This window comes from Scomber japonicus, chromosome 22 (assembly GCF_027409825.1).
Source record: "Scomber japonicus isolate fScoJap1 chromosome 22, fScoJap1.pri, whole genome shotgun sequence".
Lineage (NCBI taxonomy): Eukaryota > Metazoa > Chordata > Actinopteri > Scombriformes > Scombridae > Scomber > Scomber japonicus.
In genome coordinates this window covers 22,580,287-22,600,699 of record NC_070599.1, presented here as the reverse complement: position 1 = coordinate 22,600,699, position 20,413 = coordinate 22,580,287, and the positions used below count along the sequence as shown (strand labels likewise).

Here is a 20,413-nt window from a genome sequence, read left to right as displayed (position 1 = left end):
TACTTGGAGAGAAGAGACTGGCACAACTTGCTTCAAACATAATCTAAAGTATTAGACATATTCAACAAATAATTTAACGGCATAAAATATACTTATTAAAAACTTAACTTTGACTATACATGTACAATTTAAATTTAAAGTTTCATTTGCAGACATATTTGCTTGTAGCCTATTGGTGTGCATAAGTCTCCCAATTAATATTTACCATCATGTGCGTTTTAATCACTTTATTGAAATGCATCTGACTTGTATAAAATATGCAATATAAATAAGGACCGATTGGTTAATTAATTGATTGATTGATAGTGGAAGTATTTGCCCACTAAATAATAAGTTCAGTACAAATGAGGCCACATGAAAACAAAAATGTTAAAATTATTTAAATTATTTAATTTAAATTACTTAACAATGATAAAGGAGATCAAGATGTGTGGAAAAAACATGTAAATCTACTGAAAGTGTGTTCATTAGGCACAAAATGGGGGCATAGATCAACTTTTACGCAGGTTTACGCACCAGTCACGTGGCTTCCTCACGCTCTGGTTGGCAGCTCACTGACATCCGAAGGGTTAATTGGGGGTCATCGTCAATCTCGGGGAAGTTCACTGTCATCCAAAATGTCCAGCAGCCAGGTGAGCCAGTAAATCACGCCTTCGGCCGTGCGAAGGATGGTTGCCAACTATAGCCTCATTGGTGGAGCTTGCTAGCACCAGAGGTTTTATAACCAACATGAGGGCGACCTGCACCGAGCACAGTTTACTGCGTGTCTTAGTCCTGAACTGTTTTATCTCCCTGATGTGTTTCACCTGCGCCGAAGTTGCAGCCGGGAGGAGTATTGCTTCTGGTCACACCACGCTAAAGCGCAGCCGCCGGAGTCACCAGAGCTCAAAGCACAAAGGCGCACACCACCGGCCTCTGACGGACGAGCAGAAAGCGGACCAGAACCTGCAGTTCATGTTGAGTTTGTACCGCAGCGCAGCGGAGCCGGACGGAAGACCCAAACAGCACCGGAAGTTCGGCTCCAACACGGTCCGCCTGCTGAGACCATCGGAGTCGTCGGTGCTCTACTTGCCCGTGTCAAGAGGTGAATATGACTAATTACTCTCCTCAATATCTGCATCAGTAGCAATTACAACCCAACCATTAATGATTCAGTGAGTCATTGGGGGTCAAGGGTCAGCGTTTTTAGTAGGGCTGGGCAATATATCGATATAAAGTTGCTATCGTGATATGAAACTAGATATCGCCTTATAATTTGGACACCATAATATGGTGATATAGTATAGGTGTTTTTTCCTGGTGTTCTATTATTTGCCTTTTACTCACTTTGTCATTATTCTGCTCTCTGTAGGTTTAACTGACTGGCTAGTTTGGTATATCTTAATATCATGATATGGCATAACTGTCTTTTCCTGGTTTTAAAGGTGGCATTACAGTAAAATGCCCCTAAGTATTGTGGAAAAAAATGTTAAGATTGGCACTAGATAGTCAATCTAACTTGCCTTTTTGTCTAGTTCAATGTATAATGTATTCCTTTTAAAAATGTGAGACAGATGTGGGTAGTTACTTTCTGTTTTAAAGAAAAATCAATACTATCTGGAGTCTATTGGGTATTGTCTTTTGATATAAACATAAAAAAAAGTTAGTCTTCTGAAGAAGGTGTCAGTTTATAAGGTCAGAGAGGCATTAAGTGGATCTATCTACCAAACTAATTTCTATGCTTTTTGTGCCTCCATCTCTCCCTCAGACCACCACTACACCTTCACAGTGCAATACAACCTGGACACTCTTCCCTCGGAGCAGCTGATCAGAGCTTCGTTCATCCACCTTCGCGCTTCTTCTCCTCCATCCTCTTCCTCCTCTTCCTCTTCCTCCTCATCCTCCACAACTTCAAGCACTTCACAGACCCTCAAACTGCCCATCTGCAGGGCTCAGATCACTTCACTGGGCAAAGAGAGCCTGGTCACCATGGAGCCTTACGAGCAGTGGACAGAGACAGACATCACCGCTCACGTCAACAGTCACTTCCTGAAGTGGAAGAACCAGGGTGATGTGGGACACTTGACCCTCACAGCCCAGTATTGGTGCACAGACCCTGGGCACGCTGATGAGGACAGCGGCCTCTGGTGGTGGTGGACTCATCTACGAGGGAGAGAAATATGGCGAGGTGAGCCTCACCTGGAAGCGCCATCCCTTCTTCTCTATCTGGAAGAAGAGAGGGAGATGAAGGACTGGATGGGGGAGTTGCTCGGGGTTGAAGAGGAAAGCATTATGAGCGGCATCGGGTTGTGGCACCCATCGGTTCGACGCCACCGGCGCTCCACAGAGTCCCCAGAGCCCAAAGATTCTTCGTTGGACGCTCTGAAAAACGCCCCTACTTCCTCCTCCTCTTTTTCCACCTCCCCCTCTTCCTCCATCATCTCCGTCATCCCCAATTACAAGCTCAAAACGAGCACGCCCAAGAACCGCTGCAAACTCCACTCGTTCCGCCTCTCCTTCGACGAGCTCGGCTGGGGTCACTACTTCATCGCTCCGCCGGTGTACAACCCTCGCTTCTGTCAGGGAGACTGTCCGAGAGTTCTCCACTACGGCTACCACTCCCCCAACCACGCCATCATCCAGACGCTCATCAACGACCTGGGTGTCGGGGATGTTCCTCCGCCGTCCTGTGTGCCGTACAAGTACATGCCCATGAGCGTGCTGGTTGTGCACAAGAAGAAGGTGGAGTACAGGGAGCTGGAGGACATGGTGGCCGAGTCGTGCACGTGTCGCTAGAGACTTTAGGAGCTCGTGAGAAAACAGACTGAAGGGAGGGAGGGGGGGGTGTAGATTTGATGGATCATTTGTCTGATCTACAGCTTAGCCGCTAACCATAATGACCTCGAGACTGGAGGCAGGAAGTAGTTGTGGTTTCAAATCTTCAGTGTCCCTGTTAAAGCACTTTAAAAGTCTGCTGCTAGGCCTGTGAGGAACTATGGGAGGATTGATGTAATAATTGTGGAATAATTGCACTGTGAGCTATTAGAAAGTACTGTGCTGGTTGTTAAATTTATTATTTATGTCACTATAATGTAATTTTCCTACTGAGATCGAAGCTGGGGAGCATTTTAAGTCCCTTGAGGGAAACTTGACTTGCTTAATGTAAGTGGTAATTTAACAAAGCTAAACCTGTCAGGGTAACTTATTAGTATGATTTCTTTTTTTTGGGGAGGGGGGGGGGGGGGTTGTAATAAAAACCAAGTAGAATCCATCATCAGTATTTGACCTCAAACCATAGTCTTCTGTCTTCTAATGAATATTTTTCTTTTCTTGTTGATTGTCTGTGTATTCCCTCTTTCTTTTCTGTTTTAAACCTGATCTTTGCTTCACATCATCATCAACTAAGCCTGTTTTTGTGTGTAGAAAGAAACCTGTCTGGGTAACGTGTCGGCACTGTACGAGGCGACGATCCTCCAATACATGTAAAGAATTTAGGCACTTTTAACAGACCCTTTCTGGTCTCTGGCCAAAATTATGTTGGATGTAACTTGTGAAAGGTCTTGTGACATGTTTGTACGTTTTTCAACCTGAACTTTTGCTTTTTGTACATATTTATAATGGGAGGGTTCTCCAAAAATCTTGTCTTAGAAGAAAAATCCAAAAAAAACAACACAAAATGACGAAGAAGAAAATGTGTATTTTGAAGGTTTTGAAGATGCATACCGAAGTCTTGTCAAGGAAAAGAGAATGCTATTTTTTATTACGAGTGAAAATGAATAATAAAATAAAAATGCATGTTTTCTAAAGCTTTTAAATCATTTTTTATGATGTTGGAAAATGTGTCCTATCACATAAAAGCAGAATAAAATATTTAATCTTGACATTTAAGGCAACATGGATTGTGCGAATACAATTAAAAGCTACAGAGCACTCAGTCAGTGGATTTTACAATGAGATTGATTTAAATGAGAGGTGTCAAACTCCTCTTCATTCAAGGGCCACATACAGACCAATTTGATCTGATGTGGGCCGGATCATTAAAAAGAAGGAAGGAAGGAAGAGGAGAAAAGATGGGAAGGAAGGAAGGAAGGAAGGAAGGAATGGAGGGAGGATCAAAGGAAGCGAGGAAAGATGGAAGGAAAAGGAGAGAAGACGGTAAGGAAAAATGTAAGGAAGGAAGAAAGGGAAGATCGAAGGAAGCAAGGAAAGATGGAAGGAAAAGGAGAGAAGACAGTAAGGAAGTAGGAAGGAAGGAAAGATTGAAGGACAGAAGAAAGGGAGGATCGAAGGAAGCAAGGAAAGATGGAAGGAAAAGGAGAGAAGACAGTAAGGAAAGATGGCTTGAAGGAAGGAAGAAAGGGAGGATTGATGGAAGGAAGAGGAGAGAAGACGGTAAGGAAAGATGGAAGGAAGGAAGATGGGAAGGATGGATGGAAGGAAGAAAGAGTGGATGGAAAGATGGAAGGAAAGTGGGCCGGATTGGACTCCTTGGTGCTCCAGTTCTGGCCCATGGACCGCATGTTTGACACCCCTGATTTAAACCAAGTAATAATGTAAACACACATGAATTGGTCTTGATTGCAGTCCGACAGTTTTACAGTGTAAAGTCCTGATTTAGTTACCTTTAAATTCTGCCCTAAATAATTGTGATTTACTGTTTTACATATAGATAATCCACTTAATGATGTACATGTAAGTTATTTAGGTATTAATGAGATACTTAAATTTTTCATAACTTTACCATTTTATCAGGAATTTACACTGTAGACATCTGTGCAAGATTTAATATGTATTTTATTCCCTATAAATATATATAATTTACGTATTTGTACAGGAAACAAAACCCTTTACACAAGTTTACCCTTTACAAGTCTAAGAAAGGATTGTGCTTTTTGGGTTCGCCAAGAAATGAAGGAATCCAGGTAAGGACAGAGAAAATTTGTTTATGAGAAAAAGAGCAAAAATAATGATATTAATTACTGCAACATCAAAAGCATACATGTAAGATGCTCATATTAGGCATAAAACTGCTAAAAATGTTAAAACAAAGGCTCCAATATACCAAATTTAACCAGTTTCTGGAAGATAGATGATTGTTTTTATATTTTAACCATAAATACAACCCATCTAGAGCACGATCTTAAATATATAATATATTAACATGCTTTTCTTTTATGCAAGCGATCATTATTGAGAGTTTCTTGGACTCACAATAAGGTGCAGTAATGCAGATCGTCCAGCAGATGGCGCCACTCACCAAGTACAAACCTATGTAAATAAATGAACCTGGTGGCTTTTATCCTTCACAGACAAAATAAAGGAACAAACAAACCTCACATCAGCTTTCAAACAGCATGTATCTGTAGTGTGTGACTAGTTTGTGTGCTGTGATCTCTGTGACCTGTGCAAAGCTTCAAAAACCTTATTTTTCCTTGACCTCACTATCAGAAACCTTTGATGAAGTTCATGGTCACCATAGGTCAAAACTGGGCACAAACAGCTGATAATTTAGATAACTTATATTCTCTCCAATTATAGCAACAGAAAGGGAAAAACTGCATGACACAGATTTCTATGTATTGCTAATTTATTGCTCTCGACTTCTCAGTGTCTTGTTGATTAGTGTCCACAGGAATATCTGGAGGATCATTTGACCCTAGTTTTGTGCAAAACCAGATAAGATGGGGATAAAACTGACAGGAAGAAAACAGTCTAACAAAAACAATATGCAGAAATGATAAAGGGGAACAACGGGGCAAATGCAGAAAATGAGTCCAGAGGGATGAAGAGATTTGAGACAGTAGAAAATAAATCAATGCATATCTTCATTTGTTGCATCATGCATGACCCGACCGAGTTTTGTTTTTACCGATTATATTCATAAATAGATCCAAGCTTATGGTGAACAACAGCTGTGTTTGTGTAAGAGGAAATATATTGACAGGTATCAGACACACTTGTATTAACCCCTCCTGCAGTCGTGGCGGAGTTTAGCTCGGTGGGAGGAGCGCCTGCCACATGTGTTGAGGCTGTAGTCCCCCCCCCCGGTTTGAATCCCGCACCGAGCGGTCCTATCCTGCGTGTCATTGCCCCCTTCTCTGCCTCCTGTTTCCTGTCTATCTCTACTAACCTGTCCATTAAAGGCAAAAAGCCCAAAAATATATACTTTAAAAAAAAGGAGTCAAGCAGTCAAGGAAGGAAGGGAGGAAGGAACGGAGAAAGGAAGGGAGGAAAGGAGGAAGGAAGGGAGAAAGGAGGGAGCAAAGGAGGAAGGAGGAAGGAAAGGAGGGAAGAAGGAAGGAAGGAAGGGAGGAAAGGAGGAAGAACGAAAAGAGGAAGGTAGTAAGGAGGGAAGGAAGGAAGGAAGAAAGGAAGGAAAGAGGGGAGGAGGGGAAGAAGGAAGGAAAAATTAAAGAAAGAGGAAGAAAGAAGGAACAGTCAAAACAGACGGAGAACAGCCTTTCATACATTTCTTATAATTAATATAATTAATGCCAAGTTCGCCACTGGATCTGAAAGATATCGGCCAGATCTAGCTGCTGATAGATTATCACCTATAAGTAAAAGAGAAGTAAAGAGTTTAGTTCAGTTTTTTGCCCCCTGAACATGTAAATTACCCCCTCAGATCAATACACTGTAAACTGTGGATCCTTATTTAGCAGATGAACGTCATGAGTCACTGTCTTTAGTGAAGTGCACTTTGCTCCATATCAGACAGGTACTGTTAAATGGGTCACAGAGAAGCCATGCAATCATCACTGTTTACCCACACACACACACACACACACACACACACACACACGGATATCTATGTAGGCTGATTGACACGAATGCATACAATCATGTGAATATATACACAAACAAGCATGGAAGTTATGATAAGCTGCAACCTGCAATTTGACTCCATGCAACATAAATACAGACTTCAAATGAGCTAATTATTACATTTAAATATAGTTTTACTGTTTATTTCAATGAACGTGCTGCAGTTTTGCATTAAAGTCGCCATATACAGTAAATAAAGGTTGATTTGATAAGATTTCTGTATATATATATATATATATCTGTATTCTGCATTCACACATTCATAGTAAATGCAATACCCCAATATCTTCAGATAACACAGCAGCAACAATTTAATTTGAATGGCACCACTCGGGTAAAATCAGGTCACATAAATGTTTAATTCATGCACAGTCATGTATTTTCTTCTTGTCTTGCTCCAGGATCCACATTTGCTGCTCTGTTACCGTAACTTTCTCATTGAGTGACTGGAAATCCTCTGTTTCTTTTACGGGACCTCATGTGTCTGTTTCCTCAAGGGATTTTATGTGCTTGTAGTTTCTGTCCTTCTCCTCCTGCGACAGATGTTACGAACAGAGAAAGCAACACATTAACGAGACCACTTCCCATAAATGTCACACAGGGAGGGAAGAGGTGACCTGTTACTGATTACATTAGACAGAAGCCAGACACAGAGACAGAGATGTAAGCTATTACATAAAGAGCCGACTGGAGCATAGATGTGTGTTTCAGTCTCTGTGTGTGTGTGTGTGTGTGTGTGTGTGTGTGTAACTGGTGAAATGAGTCACACAGACGATTCATGGATGGATGTTTGCATTTACTGTATGCTGGTTGTCACAATAACTGGAATTAGTAAAGCTTTTTATCTCCGATGTGAGGAACAGATCTCGCTCACTGTTGATTTAAATAGGCATCATTAGAGCATGTATAGTGAATCACCATAGTAGATTATTAACCTATGCCACTGGATTATCTGTGGAGGTTTAGTATGTTAATATATATAAAATCCAATTTGTTGTCTCCAAAATCTTCATCTTAAAAATGTTTAAAACCTCAAAATATACAATGAACAAACATCCAAAACAGAGAAAAAGCAGCAAATCCTCACATTTAAGAAGCTGAAACAAGCGACTATTTGCCACAGTTACTCTCGTTTCCCATTTATCAGCCAATCAGTTAATGCACTAATCACTTCAGCCCTGCAGGCTCGGACATTGGACATTTAAGACCAGAATCATAGACGTTGCTAACTCAATAGAGACCATCAGCTGCATCCCACTGGGACTATATCTAGCCCGAGTCTTAAAGTCACAAGAACAACAACATTTACCACAAACTGTGGAAGACCAGAAAGAGACGGCAGTGGTGCATCACGTCATCGAGACATCAGAGCACAGGTGAGGCATTGTCGAAGACCCTGTCAAGCCGGCCTTGATCAGCTTTGGGTAGTGACCGAAAGAATGAGATTGCAGATACAAGCGGCAGAAATGAGTGACGAATGATCAGGCTCAGATTTAGAGATAGGGTCAGGAGTTCAGACATCCGGGGGAGGCCAGGAGTAGACACGATGCTCCTTAGCATACGAAGGAGCCAGTGGAGGTGGTTTGGGCACCTGGTCAGGATGCCTTTAGAGGTGAGGATCCAGCAATAGTATGACTGGGGAGAGAGATGTCTGGCCTTCATTGCTCAGCCTAATGCAACTGCGACCCCAGATTAGTGGCAGAAAATGGATGGATGGACTATACATCAGACATTCTTGTTTTAGTCTAAACAAGAGCAAGAGGCTTGAAACATCACTCTTAATATCTCATTAAACTATATCGGCATTGGGAGCTACAGTCCACAGTCCTTCTTCTACCTTTATAGATGTTGTTCAAGTTTAGTGGATCATGAATTGAAGCATCGGATGAAAAGTCATACCCTGTAGTTTGGTTAGAAATGTAATAATTAATGTGAACTCATTTATTAGTAAAGTGCATCACTGGTATCCATTCACCTGTTGCATGGTGGCTGACCCAGTTTACATCATACATTAAAAAAAAGAAGTAAATTACAGACGTTTAGACTGTCAAAATCCACCTCCCTTACATTATGTCCCAATGAACCTGTACCTTTGTGTCACAGTTTGACAGTTTGCCAGAGCAGACAAACATAGAACAGCAAACATGCCTCTGAATCAGCAGAGTTTATGAACCACATTACTGAGAAATAGATATAAATACAGAGCTGTGAAAAGAAAATCTGGGATAAAAGAAACAAAAAAAACGCTGTTTATTGAAAACAGTGCTGCTTAAGTGGCACAAAACCCCATTGGCTGAAGGACAACATGGTGGGAAGAGCCAGAAAATGTGTTTTTTGTTAAAATGTTTAGCGGGCACCTCACAAAAAGTTAAAATGATCTGACTAAACTAACAAGCTGTTGGGCCATGTGAAAACATTTTGCCTGACTACGCAGAAAGGCTTTTTGCCATTTACTCCAGCAGAGTCGAACCATGATGGATAACCATGAAACCAAAGCATCTGGAGCATTAAAGCCCCAAAGTTGTTTTTTGACTGTATTACATGACAACAAATGTAGAGTTACCTGTTAGCTTGTCATCCAAATGAAGCAGCAGTAGCGCCACAGATCTGCAGTTAAATTAGGATTAAGCTAATTTAAACTACACAGGTTAAATTCAAACTAATGACATGCTAGCTCTCTCGTCTCGTCCTCTTTCGCTTATACAGGGTCGGGTCGCGGGGGCAGCAGCCTAAGCAGGGAAGCCCAGACTTCCCTCTCCCCAGCCACTTCGTCCAGCTCTTCCCGGGGGATCCCGAGGCGTTCCCAGGCCAGCCGAGAGACATAGTCTCTCCAGCATGTCCTGGGTCTTCCCCGGGGTCTCCTACCGACCCACATGCATGCTAGCTAGCTCTCATGCATGTGAACTTGATTATAGTCACATAACTAGCGAGCCTTTTAAATCATGCTTCACTGTTTTTTTAAGCATAATCAACTAATTTCAGTAAATTTGTTCTAAGTTGTTTAAGACAAAAAGCAAACCATGTTGACAGTGCTAACCTTCAAATGAGCAAAGTCAGAACAGTAAGCTTTCGTCTTCGCTATCGTAGTCAGTGACACAATTATGTCTCGTGGATAAACTCTCTTTGCTTATTTTGTCCATTAGAAACTGATCTAGCTAGTTTGCTAGCAGACTGATGAATGAGAAGTGCTAGCATACTAATGCAACCTAGCTTAATATTGAGTCCTATAGGAGGCTGTGAAGATGGATTTCTCTGTGTTACGGTTCTTTACTTGAACTTGACCCTAGGATTAAATTTTTCTCTTAACTTTGTCTATAAGATTGATTGTTTTGCTTCACTTTTAGCCTTTAAATGAGATTAGGCTATCGGGTATCTTAGTTTCTAGTTCAGTTAGCCTCTGTGAAATACTTGCACAACTCATACTGTCCACAATCTAACACTTATCATAGTTACACATTTGAATAGCAAATATAGTGCAGCTTTAAAACCATGTTATCCTCCAAAATAAAATAATCACAGTTCAAATTGATTGTATTTTGTATCAAAAGGTTCTTCTAAGCACAAAATTACTTCTAAGAGAGATTAGATATAAGCTCCGTCAAAGATGAACTGTGAGCACATCCACTATCAGAGAGGTATTGGCTTTGGCCCAAGACCTGTCCACATTTAAAGAGATTTCTAGGTAACTAAATTCTGTGAGTCAGATGAGGTCATTTCTGCAGGTTCGATCTGTTTGATTTCTTCTTACTTCATGGTAATCAGAGTTTAAAGTTCACTGGATGGATGGTGGACTGAATAGAAAGGGATCAGGTATTCAGTCCATAATGGCTGCAAATCCATTCTCTGTTAAAGTGCATTTTAGCAGCACAGTGAATTTCATCCAATGACCCTAAAAACTCCCCCTTACTAAACAATTAAATGATCATTGTAATGGAGAGTGTGCCTCTTTAATGTCATTGTAGGAGTCTGGAGAGATGAAAATGAAATGAAAGCAAACATTTAATGGAGTTTGAACCTGTGCAAAACCCTACTCATGCAACATTAAAGTAATGTCTGATGATTAAAGCTTAAACCAGCAGCTTTGTCCACGTTTTTACCCTCTGCAGGAGCAACAGGTCAACAGCTGATCTCCAAATAATGCAAAGATTATATCATTTTAACACCTAAAAACAATACAAACATGGTTCCAGTGCCTTTTTGATATTGTACTATTTCTCACAAGGGGACATGGTTTATATGTTTCATAGGTCTTCATGATACAGATTTATTTAGGTGTAAAGTTGGACAGTGTTCACTGAGCAAAATCAAAACTCTACATCTCAATATCTCTGCATGATATTAGCTGACACATGCACAAACGACCTGCAGCAGTCAAGAAAAGGTCTGTGGCTAAACTGGAAACCAGAGTTATAATGGCCGCTGTCATGTCATCAGGTGAGCAGCTATAATACATCACCGCCTACTTTAAGGCAACCAAAGTTCAGCTGTCATTACAGGCCAGATTCAACGTGATCTACGATAGGTGGAGTCAGGTAGAGTTGATAGAGTTCGAGTATTTCAAATCCACATATTGGAAAAACTTTTTATGAAGCTTAATTTAACTCTTTTGAACATAGAGATGAATATGTCAGGGATATACTTGCTCTCCTTTTCCCCTGAAATTAAGTCATCAAGCCATCTACTCTACAGCTGCATTTAAGCCTGGCTCAGTCATCCACTCATCGCCAGTTCGGCCAAACCTCGTCTGTATTCTCATAGTTTGATTGCTTCCTGTATTAATGCTCACCTGCCTCTGCTCCAGGTTACCTGACCGGATCATCAGTCTCACCTTGTTTCGTCCTGTTCCTTCTGAGTCAAATGGAAACAAACAGCGCTAAAATCATAAATTCAATTCAAAATGGCCGACTTCCTGTTGGAGTGAGGATATGGGTCCAAGAGACTTTTTTGTGCATCTTTACACGATACATATACATACCAAATTTTGTTCATCTATGTCAATCTGGAGGGAGGGGCTCAATTTTCTTAATCTTCTGCGGGGTGCAGTACCCCCATTTGGCCAGCAGTTCCTGTTTAATGGCAAAACGTCAAAATTCCTCACATCGCCACGAAGCAACCAAATCCCTAATTAGAAAGATTTTAGGAACTTTTCATCTCCAATGAGCAAGTCTCACTCAGTCGTGGCGTGGCGGGGTAGCTTGGGCCTGGTCATCGCTGCTTGTCTCTAGTAGACAGGACGTTGCAAAATCTCAATTATTCTGTGACAATAAAACCACTTTTGTTGAACACTCTCCCGTTACTAGTTCTTTGTTCTGCACATTGGGCCAAAAGAAACATTACAGAATGTGAATAAAGACCACATTACAGGAAAAAGGCATAAAGCAAATAGAAAGTTGGTGTATCTATTACATTATGACATTGATAAGTGCCTCTTAAAAGAAGCCTTTTTAAATCACTGATGCATTGAATAAAAGGTGTCTGGAGTGCCGCTATAACTCAACTGCATATTTGTCTTCTTTTAAATATTTAATATAGTTGCATAACACTTTGTATCTCAACTTTATTGTCTGTATGCTCCTTCTCTGACTCAGCATGTCAGCCACAGTCTGATGAGTCACGCTCGGGCGATAATATGCGATGCAGATGTTCTCATTTTGTGCAGCGCGGGATTCCTGTCAGTCTCGTGCTCCTCTTGGGGGGCATTTCAATGATTAACAACCTTACAGGAATCAGCACAAGAATTTTCCATTATATCCCCTCTGTGATCCTCTTGTTCTCCTTCATTAAATCAACCGTACTTGTCCTCTTTTTTCCTTTCTTGTTCTTCAGAGTGTTTGAGCATGCTTTTGTTGTGAGCCTGTCTTAAATGAAATGTGGTGCCTCTCCAATGTCTCTTCCAGGTTGACCTGATTTACCCTTCCAGAAATAAAATGGCAATATGAGCATCATTGTTACTATGATATAATCCTATAATAGAATTTGATGATATTTTGACCCACACAGCCAACTTAAATGCCTTGATGCTCTTCTACGAATTGAGTCCTTGTTTCTCAATTCCTGCAAAGACAACCTTAAGGTCTTCATTTTTGTTGGGAACTATAAAATGCAAAATGTCCTGCCAAAAAAGCTGACGCGTTCACCTTTGTCTTACTAACCCAGTTGACGAGATCCAGCCACATGCATGCAGGCCCCCCATTTTTATGACCCAGTCCACGCCTGAGACATTATTCATCTTTGTTTGAGATGCAGCGTCACGTGAAACTCACATGCAGAAATCAGAAAACACTAAAGTCTTACAAAAAGCTAAGTAAAGCTGGCTTCTACTGTTCTCAAAACAACATTGGATTACAACAACAAACATGGAAACATATAAGAATTAAAAAATGTAACCTTACAACTAATTTCCTGCAGCAACGTTTTAAGTATCTTACAAGCCAGTTATGAAAGTCTAAGATTTGCAGACACAAGTGCAATTTAGTGCATCACGTGTGCAATTAGGAAATACCTCGACCTATTGACCCCTTTGTAGTTAAGATTAGGGAAACTCAGGCCACTGCCCTCGACCTAGCCTGGCCTTAGAACTGGACTTGGCCCCCATGCAAGTGCTGCTGTATGCCTGCTTACTGCTCCTAAAAAGCTCATGTAGAGGAGTTAGATACATGTATACTCACATACTCTAAATATGGATTGACAAACAAAGAAATAGCACAACAAGTCGTCTTTCAGCCCAAATGGGACTGTGCCGAAGTTTATTATTCCCACTTCATAGAACATTCATACAAGCAGTGTGATAATTCATGTTGTTGATGAATAGCTGACAACCATTTGTCACAGCAACCATGTCATCTAGGGGTGCTATGTTGTACCAGAGGACCATGAGCATGATCAGGAGCATGATCAGGACATGGTGTGACTCCGTAGGGGAAAAAGCAGAAGGAGGGGTATTCAAGGAGAAGGATTTTAGGGGGTTTGCTCTAACATCTTATAATATTAACACATAATAACATAACTAACAATGTTTTGAAAGGAAAGAAGTGAACCTTTTACTATGATGGTGGTTTCTTATAGTAGTTTATTCTTGGGGTCCCCAGTCGTTAGTCCTTGTGTGTTTAACATGTTGGTGTTACGAGGGTTAACCTAATGTTCAAATGTTTAGATATCAAATATTGTCTCAGGTAAAATAATTATACAATAAGACTTATATGTGAAAAAGCAGTCATCTTGAGTTTGTGAAATATGTGGCAGGTATGTTATCATGGATCTACGCCCTAACCCTAACCCTAACCCTGCCTCTGATTGGCTTACCCTTATATTTTTACCCTAACCCTAACCAATCTCGCTCCTCATGCCTAATCCTAATCAACCCAAGCACCGATGACATCAAATATTAGCCAGTCAGAAGCAGATATTCATAATAACGACTAGCAGGTGAATAGCTGCCCACAGTAAATATGTTCCTGAGTGCATTTCCAAATATCAAAAGTTCCTATCAAACATATCTTATACATGTGGGTCCCTTTTGACCCATGTGTGTATACCTGTTTGTTCATAAAGTAAGAAAGGTTATATAAGAATAATGGTTTGTAGTGATCAACAACAAGACATTTAATGAATACTTAAAAATATTAAGTAATAAAATGCTCATGCTATAACATAGGGAATGAACACAAGTCATTTTTGACCCATGTTGTGCATTCGAAGAGGTTTGCATAGCTTGTGCATCAAAGGATTAACTATGTTTTAGTATTTTTTTCAACATTCAAATCTTGGCAATGCACCTGAGTGCACTGGCTAGTCTCCATCTGCAGTCCCTGTGATGGTCAGACACAAGAACTACAAATACTAGCAAGGGTAGACAGACATAAGTACAGCAGACAGGGCAGGAAAAACATAGATTAGTAGACACAAAACAGCACAAAACAGTATAATAGCAACAAGAAGACAAAACAAGAATGATAAGAGACAATCAGTACAACAGCAGCTAAAACATTCCTGCACCAGACTGCTAACACTTGTTTTTGTGCTATTTTTGACCCATTGTGTTCATTAGAAGGATCAAAAACAAATTAATTGAAGGACACCCATCTATTGTTTTTCTCCTTCTTGTCCTTTTAGGAGCTCTTTAGTCATCATGTAGTATCATGAGTCCAGATGTGGTAGTGGGGAAATGACGTAGAACAAATATTGGACATTAGCACCAATTTCGTACCAGGCAAACATTTTGTCATTCAGGATAGACTACGCAACTATTTTTAGCACTTTCACACTGATATTGCACCAACCCCGCCAATTGGTGCCAAAATTCATGCCAACTGGAAAACACCAACGTAAGAGAAGCCAAACTGGCAAAAAAACAAATAGAAACAATTTCAGTTGTTTAATTTGGTAATTACAAAGTTTGACCAAACCAAACACAAAGAGTAATTTACATAACTTACATAGTTTTCTCTGGACTGTACACAGGCATGAGTCTTCAAGCCGAAATATAAATACATGGAGCGCACATTCATTATGTATAAGTCACGTGCCGGTGTCATGTGGACTGGACTGTGTAACCGCTTATGTAAATCAGATATCCCAGATTGCGTCAGATCAGGGGATAGACAAAAAAAGATAGACAAAGATATACTGAAGCACACAAAGTCTGCAGAGTGATAAAACCTTATCTTAGTGCAACTTCATTCAAACACACACACACGGTGACCTTACTGGTACCTTTAAACCCTCTTCACCAAGCTGCGTCTCTCTGTTGCTATTCCTTAATATTACGATCACATGTGTTGTTTCTGGCTCATATTATCTGTCTCTAAGTATGTAACAAGGCTAAGTCTATGTTGAATCGTTGAAATGTTAAAGATTAGTGAAGAAGTGGTTGCAGAGATTGCAGTGAAGTCTTCAATTTGCTTGTTTTGTTTGATTAACAGTCTAAAATCTTCAGATATTCATTTTAATTCCATATCTGAGAAGGAAGAACAGCAAATTGTGATATTTGAGAAACTGTGTCGGAAAAATGACGGAAACAATTATTAAAATAGTTGATTTTCTGTCAATCAACTAATCAACTAATTGTTCCATCCCTAGTGTATAAAAAGATGAAGATAGAGAAAGTGTGAAGGTGTTGAATGGCCTAATTTAAGGGAATGACATATAGGCCAAAAGAGAGAGAGAGAGAGAGAGAGAGAGAGAGAGAGAGAGAGAGAGAGGGGTTGACGACACAATGTGGACTGTGACTCTTCCTCTCTCTCCCTCCCATCATGTCCTGTCTATATAAAGGACAGCACAGCCTTCCTGCTGGTGTCACAGCTGGGTTTGCTGAGTCAGACTGACTTAAGTAGACTTCCTGCAAAAAAAAAAACAAAAAAAAAACAACCTGCAACTAATGAACACCTGACTGAACTCGGACTGAAGACTTCTCCAGAAAGAAGTTGACAGGAAAAGGTTTTTGGAGATCAACTGGAACTTGCCTTTTGGTTTAAGGTCAGATTTCCTGAAGACTGAAGAGCAGTGAGCAGCGGGACACTTGACAGCGTAAATGATGCAGATGCAGATGGAGAAAAGCGCCCAAAGAAAAGCAGCAGTGGCACTTTGCCTCCTGCTGCTAATGTTGGCTCAGCAGGTGAGGAATGAACTGTCTTGAATTTGAAGGAATAGTTGTGGTCATGAAATCAGGATAAATGTGTCAAATGGTGTTAAATCAAATGATGGATGAGTTTATAAAGGATGGATGTTCAAAGCAGGGTTTCTTGTCTCATGTTAATGCAAACCATAATCTAGTTTTTTATATATTATTTTATCGGAAACAGATGCTGCACACTGCAAAACCTACAAGGAGAAAGGTTGTTTTTAGAGTAAAGTTGTATTGAATCTGTTTTAGACATATTTGTAGGGTAGGAAAGTACATAAAAAGTACTATTGCCTTAAAGTTTACCATTATGTTGCATAAAAGCATATAAGCACATAAGCATAAAAGTAGAAATTTAAAGGTCTATTTACTGGCTGATGAAGGTTCCAAGAAGCAGAAAAGCTACAAAAATCTACGCATTTCGTCATAAGTGAGGTATTTTAAATGTGCATCCTCAGATTTATATGTTGTGTCTATTGGTTTTTCTACTTCGGACCCTGCTTAGCCTCTTTCCTAACACGCATCTCTTTGTCCATCAGGTGTGTGCAAGTCCGTTGGCCTCTCAGGTCCAGTCCAGTCCTGACCAGAGTCCAGATTCACAGGGCGAACAGACCATCCGAACTCTGAGGAGGATAGCTCGGATGACCCCACTGTGGAGGATCATGAACAGTAAACCGTTTGGAGCTTACTGCCAGAACAACTACGAATGCTCCACAGGACTCTGCAGGTAATTGAACCTCTTTGCAGTAAATAACCCCATGTTAAATGTTTGTAATGAGTTGTAATGTGAGTTTGAAGTCCTTTAGGCCATTTATTTTACCAATTCAAACATTCTTGGGTTTCTCACTTTCTAATAAACCATCAAATCTGAAGTTAAATATGTTAATAGGTCATTTATAAGGGGGTTTAATCCATTAAGTCTGTAGCTGTAAGTGTTAATAAGTTGTTAATACATAGATTTTGGTTCAGTCTAATCACTTTTAAAGAGATGTTTTTTACAACCTGTCAACCCAAATGTTCTTATTAACATTATAACTGTTTATAAGAGCATGACAACCATTAATAAAGCCATTTGTAACAATAAAGCCTTTAGAAGAGGTCCCTTATTAGAAAATGGAGCCAAATCGGGGAATTGTCATGTAAATAAGTAGAGAAATGTTCAGTGGAAACATTAGCACATATTTTATATTATACTTTTTTTAGTATATTGGCAAAATCTAAATTTTAAGATGCACAGCAATGTAAATGTGTCTAGCTGCTATTGTAACCAATTGAAATAGATCAATGGATGGAGCTTAGAACTGGTTGCTATTCAACTAATCTTGCTGGTAGTGCTAAATAAAAACTCCCAAAAAACTTATCAATAAAGCATTAGTAGTAATTGCCAATTAATAAAACCATTTGTAAGATTGTAGAACTTATAGAAACCATATTTCCATATATATCTATAATTCAGTATGTGAGAAAAACAGCATCAAATGTATAACGTTACCCTTTAATTTTGTATTGTGGCATGAATTTTACTGTATAGTAATTTCTTTAACTATATATTTCTCTTTTCTTCTGGTCTCTTCAGGGCGGGACACTGCTCCACCAGCCACCGTTCCCTCGTAGAACCCGTCAACTACTAGAACCGGACGTCACGACACAATCAGTGTGTTTACATGGGTGTACAGCCATAAGCCTTACGGGGGGGTTCTGATTAGTAGGGGCCTTTTTTAAATTTTTGTATTTATATGTGCTAAAATGTTGCTGGTGTCTAAATATACATATGAATTTACATAGCAGGTCCAAGAAAAGGTGTGTTAGGGGGGTAATCACTGCTCCACCTGATAGATTTCAAAAGGCAAGAAAAAGGGGAGGTATCACTAGAATATAAAAGATAATAGGAGGTTGGTTAAGGCAACGGGTAAAGTGCAAAAGTGGAAAAGGAGAGTCATTTAGTCTTTCATACTTGATATTTTCTATGATCTGCAGGTTTTTTCGTAAATCGTAAAAATGCTTAAAATTTTCCAGTGCTGTTGATCAAAAACCGTCCAGTCATTGTAGGAGAGCTCCGAGTTTGTGATTCAAGGTGAAAAACAGGAAAGAAAAGGAAAAGAAACATTTTTAATCTTGCAGCAGACTGCAGCCTTGAACTTAAACCCACATAAGGTATCATTGAGTCTAATGTCTGCATTGCTTGATCATGTTTTATAGACGATACCCCGCTGTTTCGCTAAAGTCGTATGACATTTTTTACAAGATTTATTCCTAAAAATTTAGCAACTTTTGTGCATAAAGCTGCAGATATTATACCATTAGATTCTTGAGGCTTGTTATCTGTTGGTTATTTTTGTCACAGATAACAATTGAGCACACAGGGAAGAGTCTGTGTCTCCTAAAGAGCTCCTGACCTTCGCATTTTTCTTGACTTCGTCATCACTGTCTCGTGTCATTCGTGATAAGCTATCATTTCACTGTGAGCTCAGTAAGTCTAATCATTCCACTGATAATGTGCAGCATGGAAACACATAGGCTTCCCCTTCACATGTGTGTTTAATGAGCCACTGTGACGTAGGATAGATACAGTGATGGTAATTGTCGTGTCTTTTTCCAATTCTGGCAACAATTATAGCACTAAATTTGTTATCTTAAACCCAAAATTGTGTCTAAGATCTCGAGAAATGATGAAAAAGGGGTTCAAAGAGGGGAAACAGTCGGGGTTTTGAAACTGAGAAATAGATGGGGAAAAAATGAAACATAGAAAAGGAGCAAAGGTTACAAAATATTGATGCAATGCTCGAGTCCCCCCAAACATTTTCATATCTTCATGTTGTGTTTTTTTTCATTTTTTTAAACATATATTTAAAGTTAAAAAGAAATGTAATTTTAGTTCAGATTTTCAGCATTATTGAAATACAAACACATATTTTATAAATACAGTAGAATAAATGAAAAATACAGTAAACATTATCCACAATTACTGTAATGCATGCATGTTAATTTTCATGTAATGTACACCTACAATGATTCTTGGATATTTTATTTATTCTATCCATTGTTTAAATGTCCGAAATGTACCCATTTGCATCATTTTATTTTGTTTTTTTTAACAATTTGTTTATGATATTTTCATGGTTTGTTTTAGAATAATCAATCTTTCAAACTGGATTTTTTCAGCTTATCCAGTGGGATTTTTTTAGATATCTACTTGCTCAGGCAATCTATATTTGTAACCAATAACAGAAATTTGGTAATCACAAAATATATCTTGGCTGAGTGCACAAATATTAGGAATAGACTCCTAAATTTCTTCACTATTTTGCACAATTATCTCATGAAATGGGATCACAGACTTGGCCTGCACAGTTTACTTCATGCACAGAGCAGGTGTTTGCTGATATTTTGTGCACTCAGCATGTTAGAGAAATGTTTGAGTAGGATTGCACTTTCAAACCCAAATTATCTTTGTACTGTGTCTACTGTCTACTGTATGTACTGCATTACCTACATGTAGAGGGCTGGAGAAAAAGTGGAATAAAGCATCAGAAAAAAGTCGATACTGTTGTGACGTTACTATTTTTTCCTTATTTATCTAAAGCACTCATTACTTTTAATAACATTATATATCTAAAAACGTGGTGATACCACTGTATGAGCACACACATTTTACAACATCTGGTTCCACGACTGTGTTATTCTTTGTTTATTCACTAGCACAACCCGTATCTATAGCAACCATAGAACAACCTGTATCTATAGCAACCATAGAACAACCTGTATCTATAGCAACCATAGAACAACCTGTATATATAGCAACCATAGAACAACCTGTATCTATAGCAACCACAGAACAACCTGTATCTATAGCAACCATAAAACAACCTGTATCTATAGCAACCATAGAACAATCTGTATCTATAGCAACCATAGAACAATCTGATGGTCTGTCTGTGCATTACATACCTCATACAAGTGGTAACGATAGCCCCAAAAAGTTAAATGGAT

The 20,413-nt window shown here is 39.5% G+C and overlaps 2 protein-coding genes across 2 annotated transcripts; both read left to right on the top strand.

The window, feature by feature from the left end:
- The first annotated feature begins 696 nt into the window (after nt 1–696).
- Nucleotides 697–2,775, top strand: bmp15 (bone morphogenetic protein 15). The gene is made up of 2 exons (XM_053343313.1): nt 697–1,084; nt 1,748–2,775. The coding sequence occupies exons 1-2, from the start codon at nt 730–732 to the stop codon at nt 2,773–2,775; spliced, it is 1,383 nt and encodes a 460-aa protein (XP_053199288.1). The 5' UTR covers nt 697–729.
- Nucleotides 2,776–16,107: 13,332 nt separating this feature from the next.
- Nucleotides 16,108–19,965, top strand: leap2 (liver-expressed antimicrobial peptide 2). The gene is made up of 3 exons (XM_053343316.1): nt 16,108–16,417; nt 16,963–17,150; nt 18,000–19,965. Exons 1-3 carry the CDS (start codon nt 16,334–16,336, stop codon nt 18,052–18,054), a joined length of 327 nt encoding a protein of 108 aa, XP_053199291.1. The 5' UTR covers nt 16,108–16,333; the 3' UTR covers nt 18,055–19,965.
- Nucleotides 19,966–20,413: the final 448 nt, after the last annotated feature.

Coding starts and splice junctions, on each gene's coding strand:
- leap2 (XM_053343316.1), top strand. CDS start 16,334: ATGATGCAGATGCAGATGGAGAAAAGCGCCCAAAGAAAAGCAGCAGTG. Junction 16,418..16,962: donor TGCTAATGTTGGCTCAGCAG/GTGAGGAATGAA, acceptor TTTGTCCATCAG/GTGTGTGCAAGTCCGTTGGC. Junction 17,151..17,999: donor TGCTCCACAGGACTCTGCAG/GTAATTGAACCT, acceptor TGGTCTCTTCAG/GGCGGGACACTGCTCCACCA.
- bmp15 (XM_053343313.1), top strand. CDS start 730: ATGAGGGCGACCTGCACCGAGCACAGTTTACTGCGTGTCTTAGTCCTG. Junction 1,085..1,747: donor CTACTTGCCCGTGTCAAGAG/GTGAATATGACT, acceptor TCTCTCCCTCAG/ACCACCACTACACCTTCACA.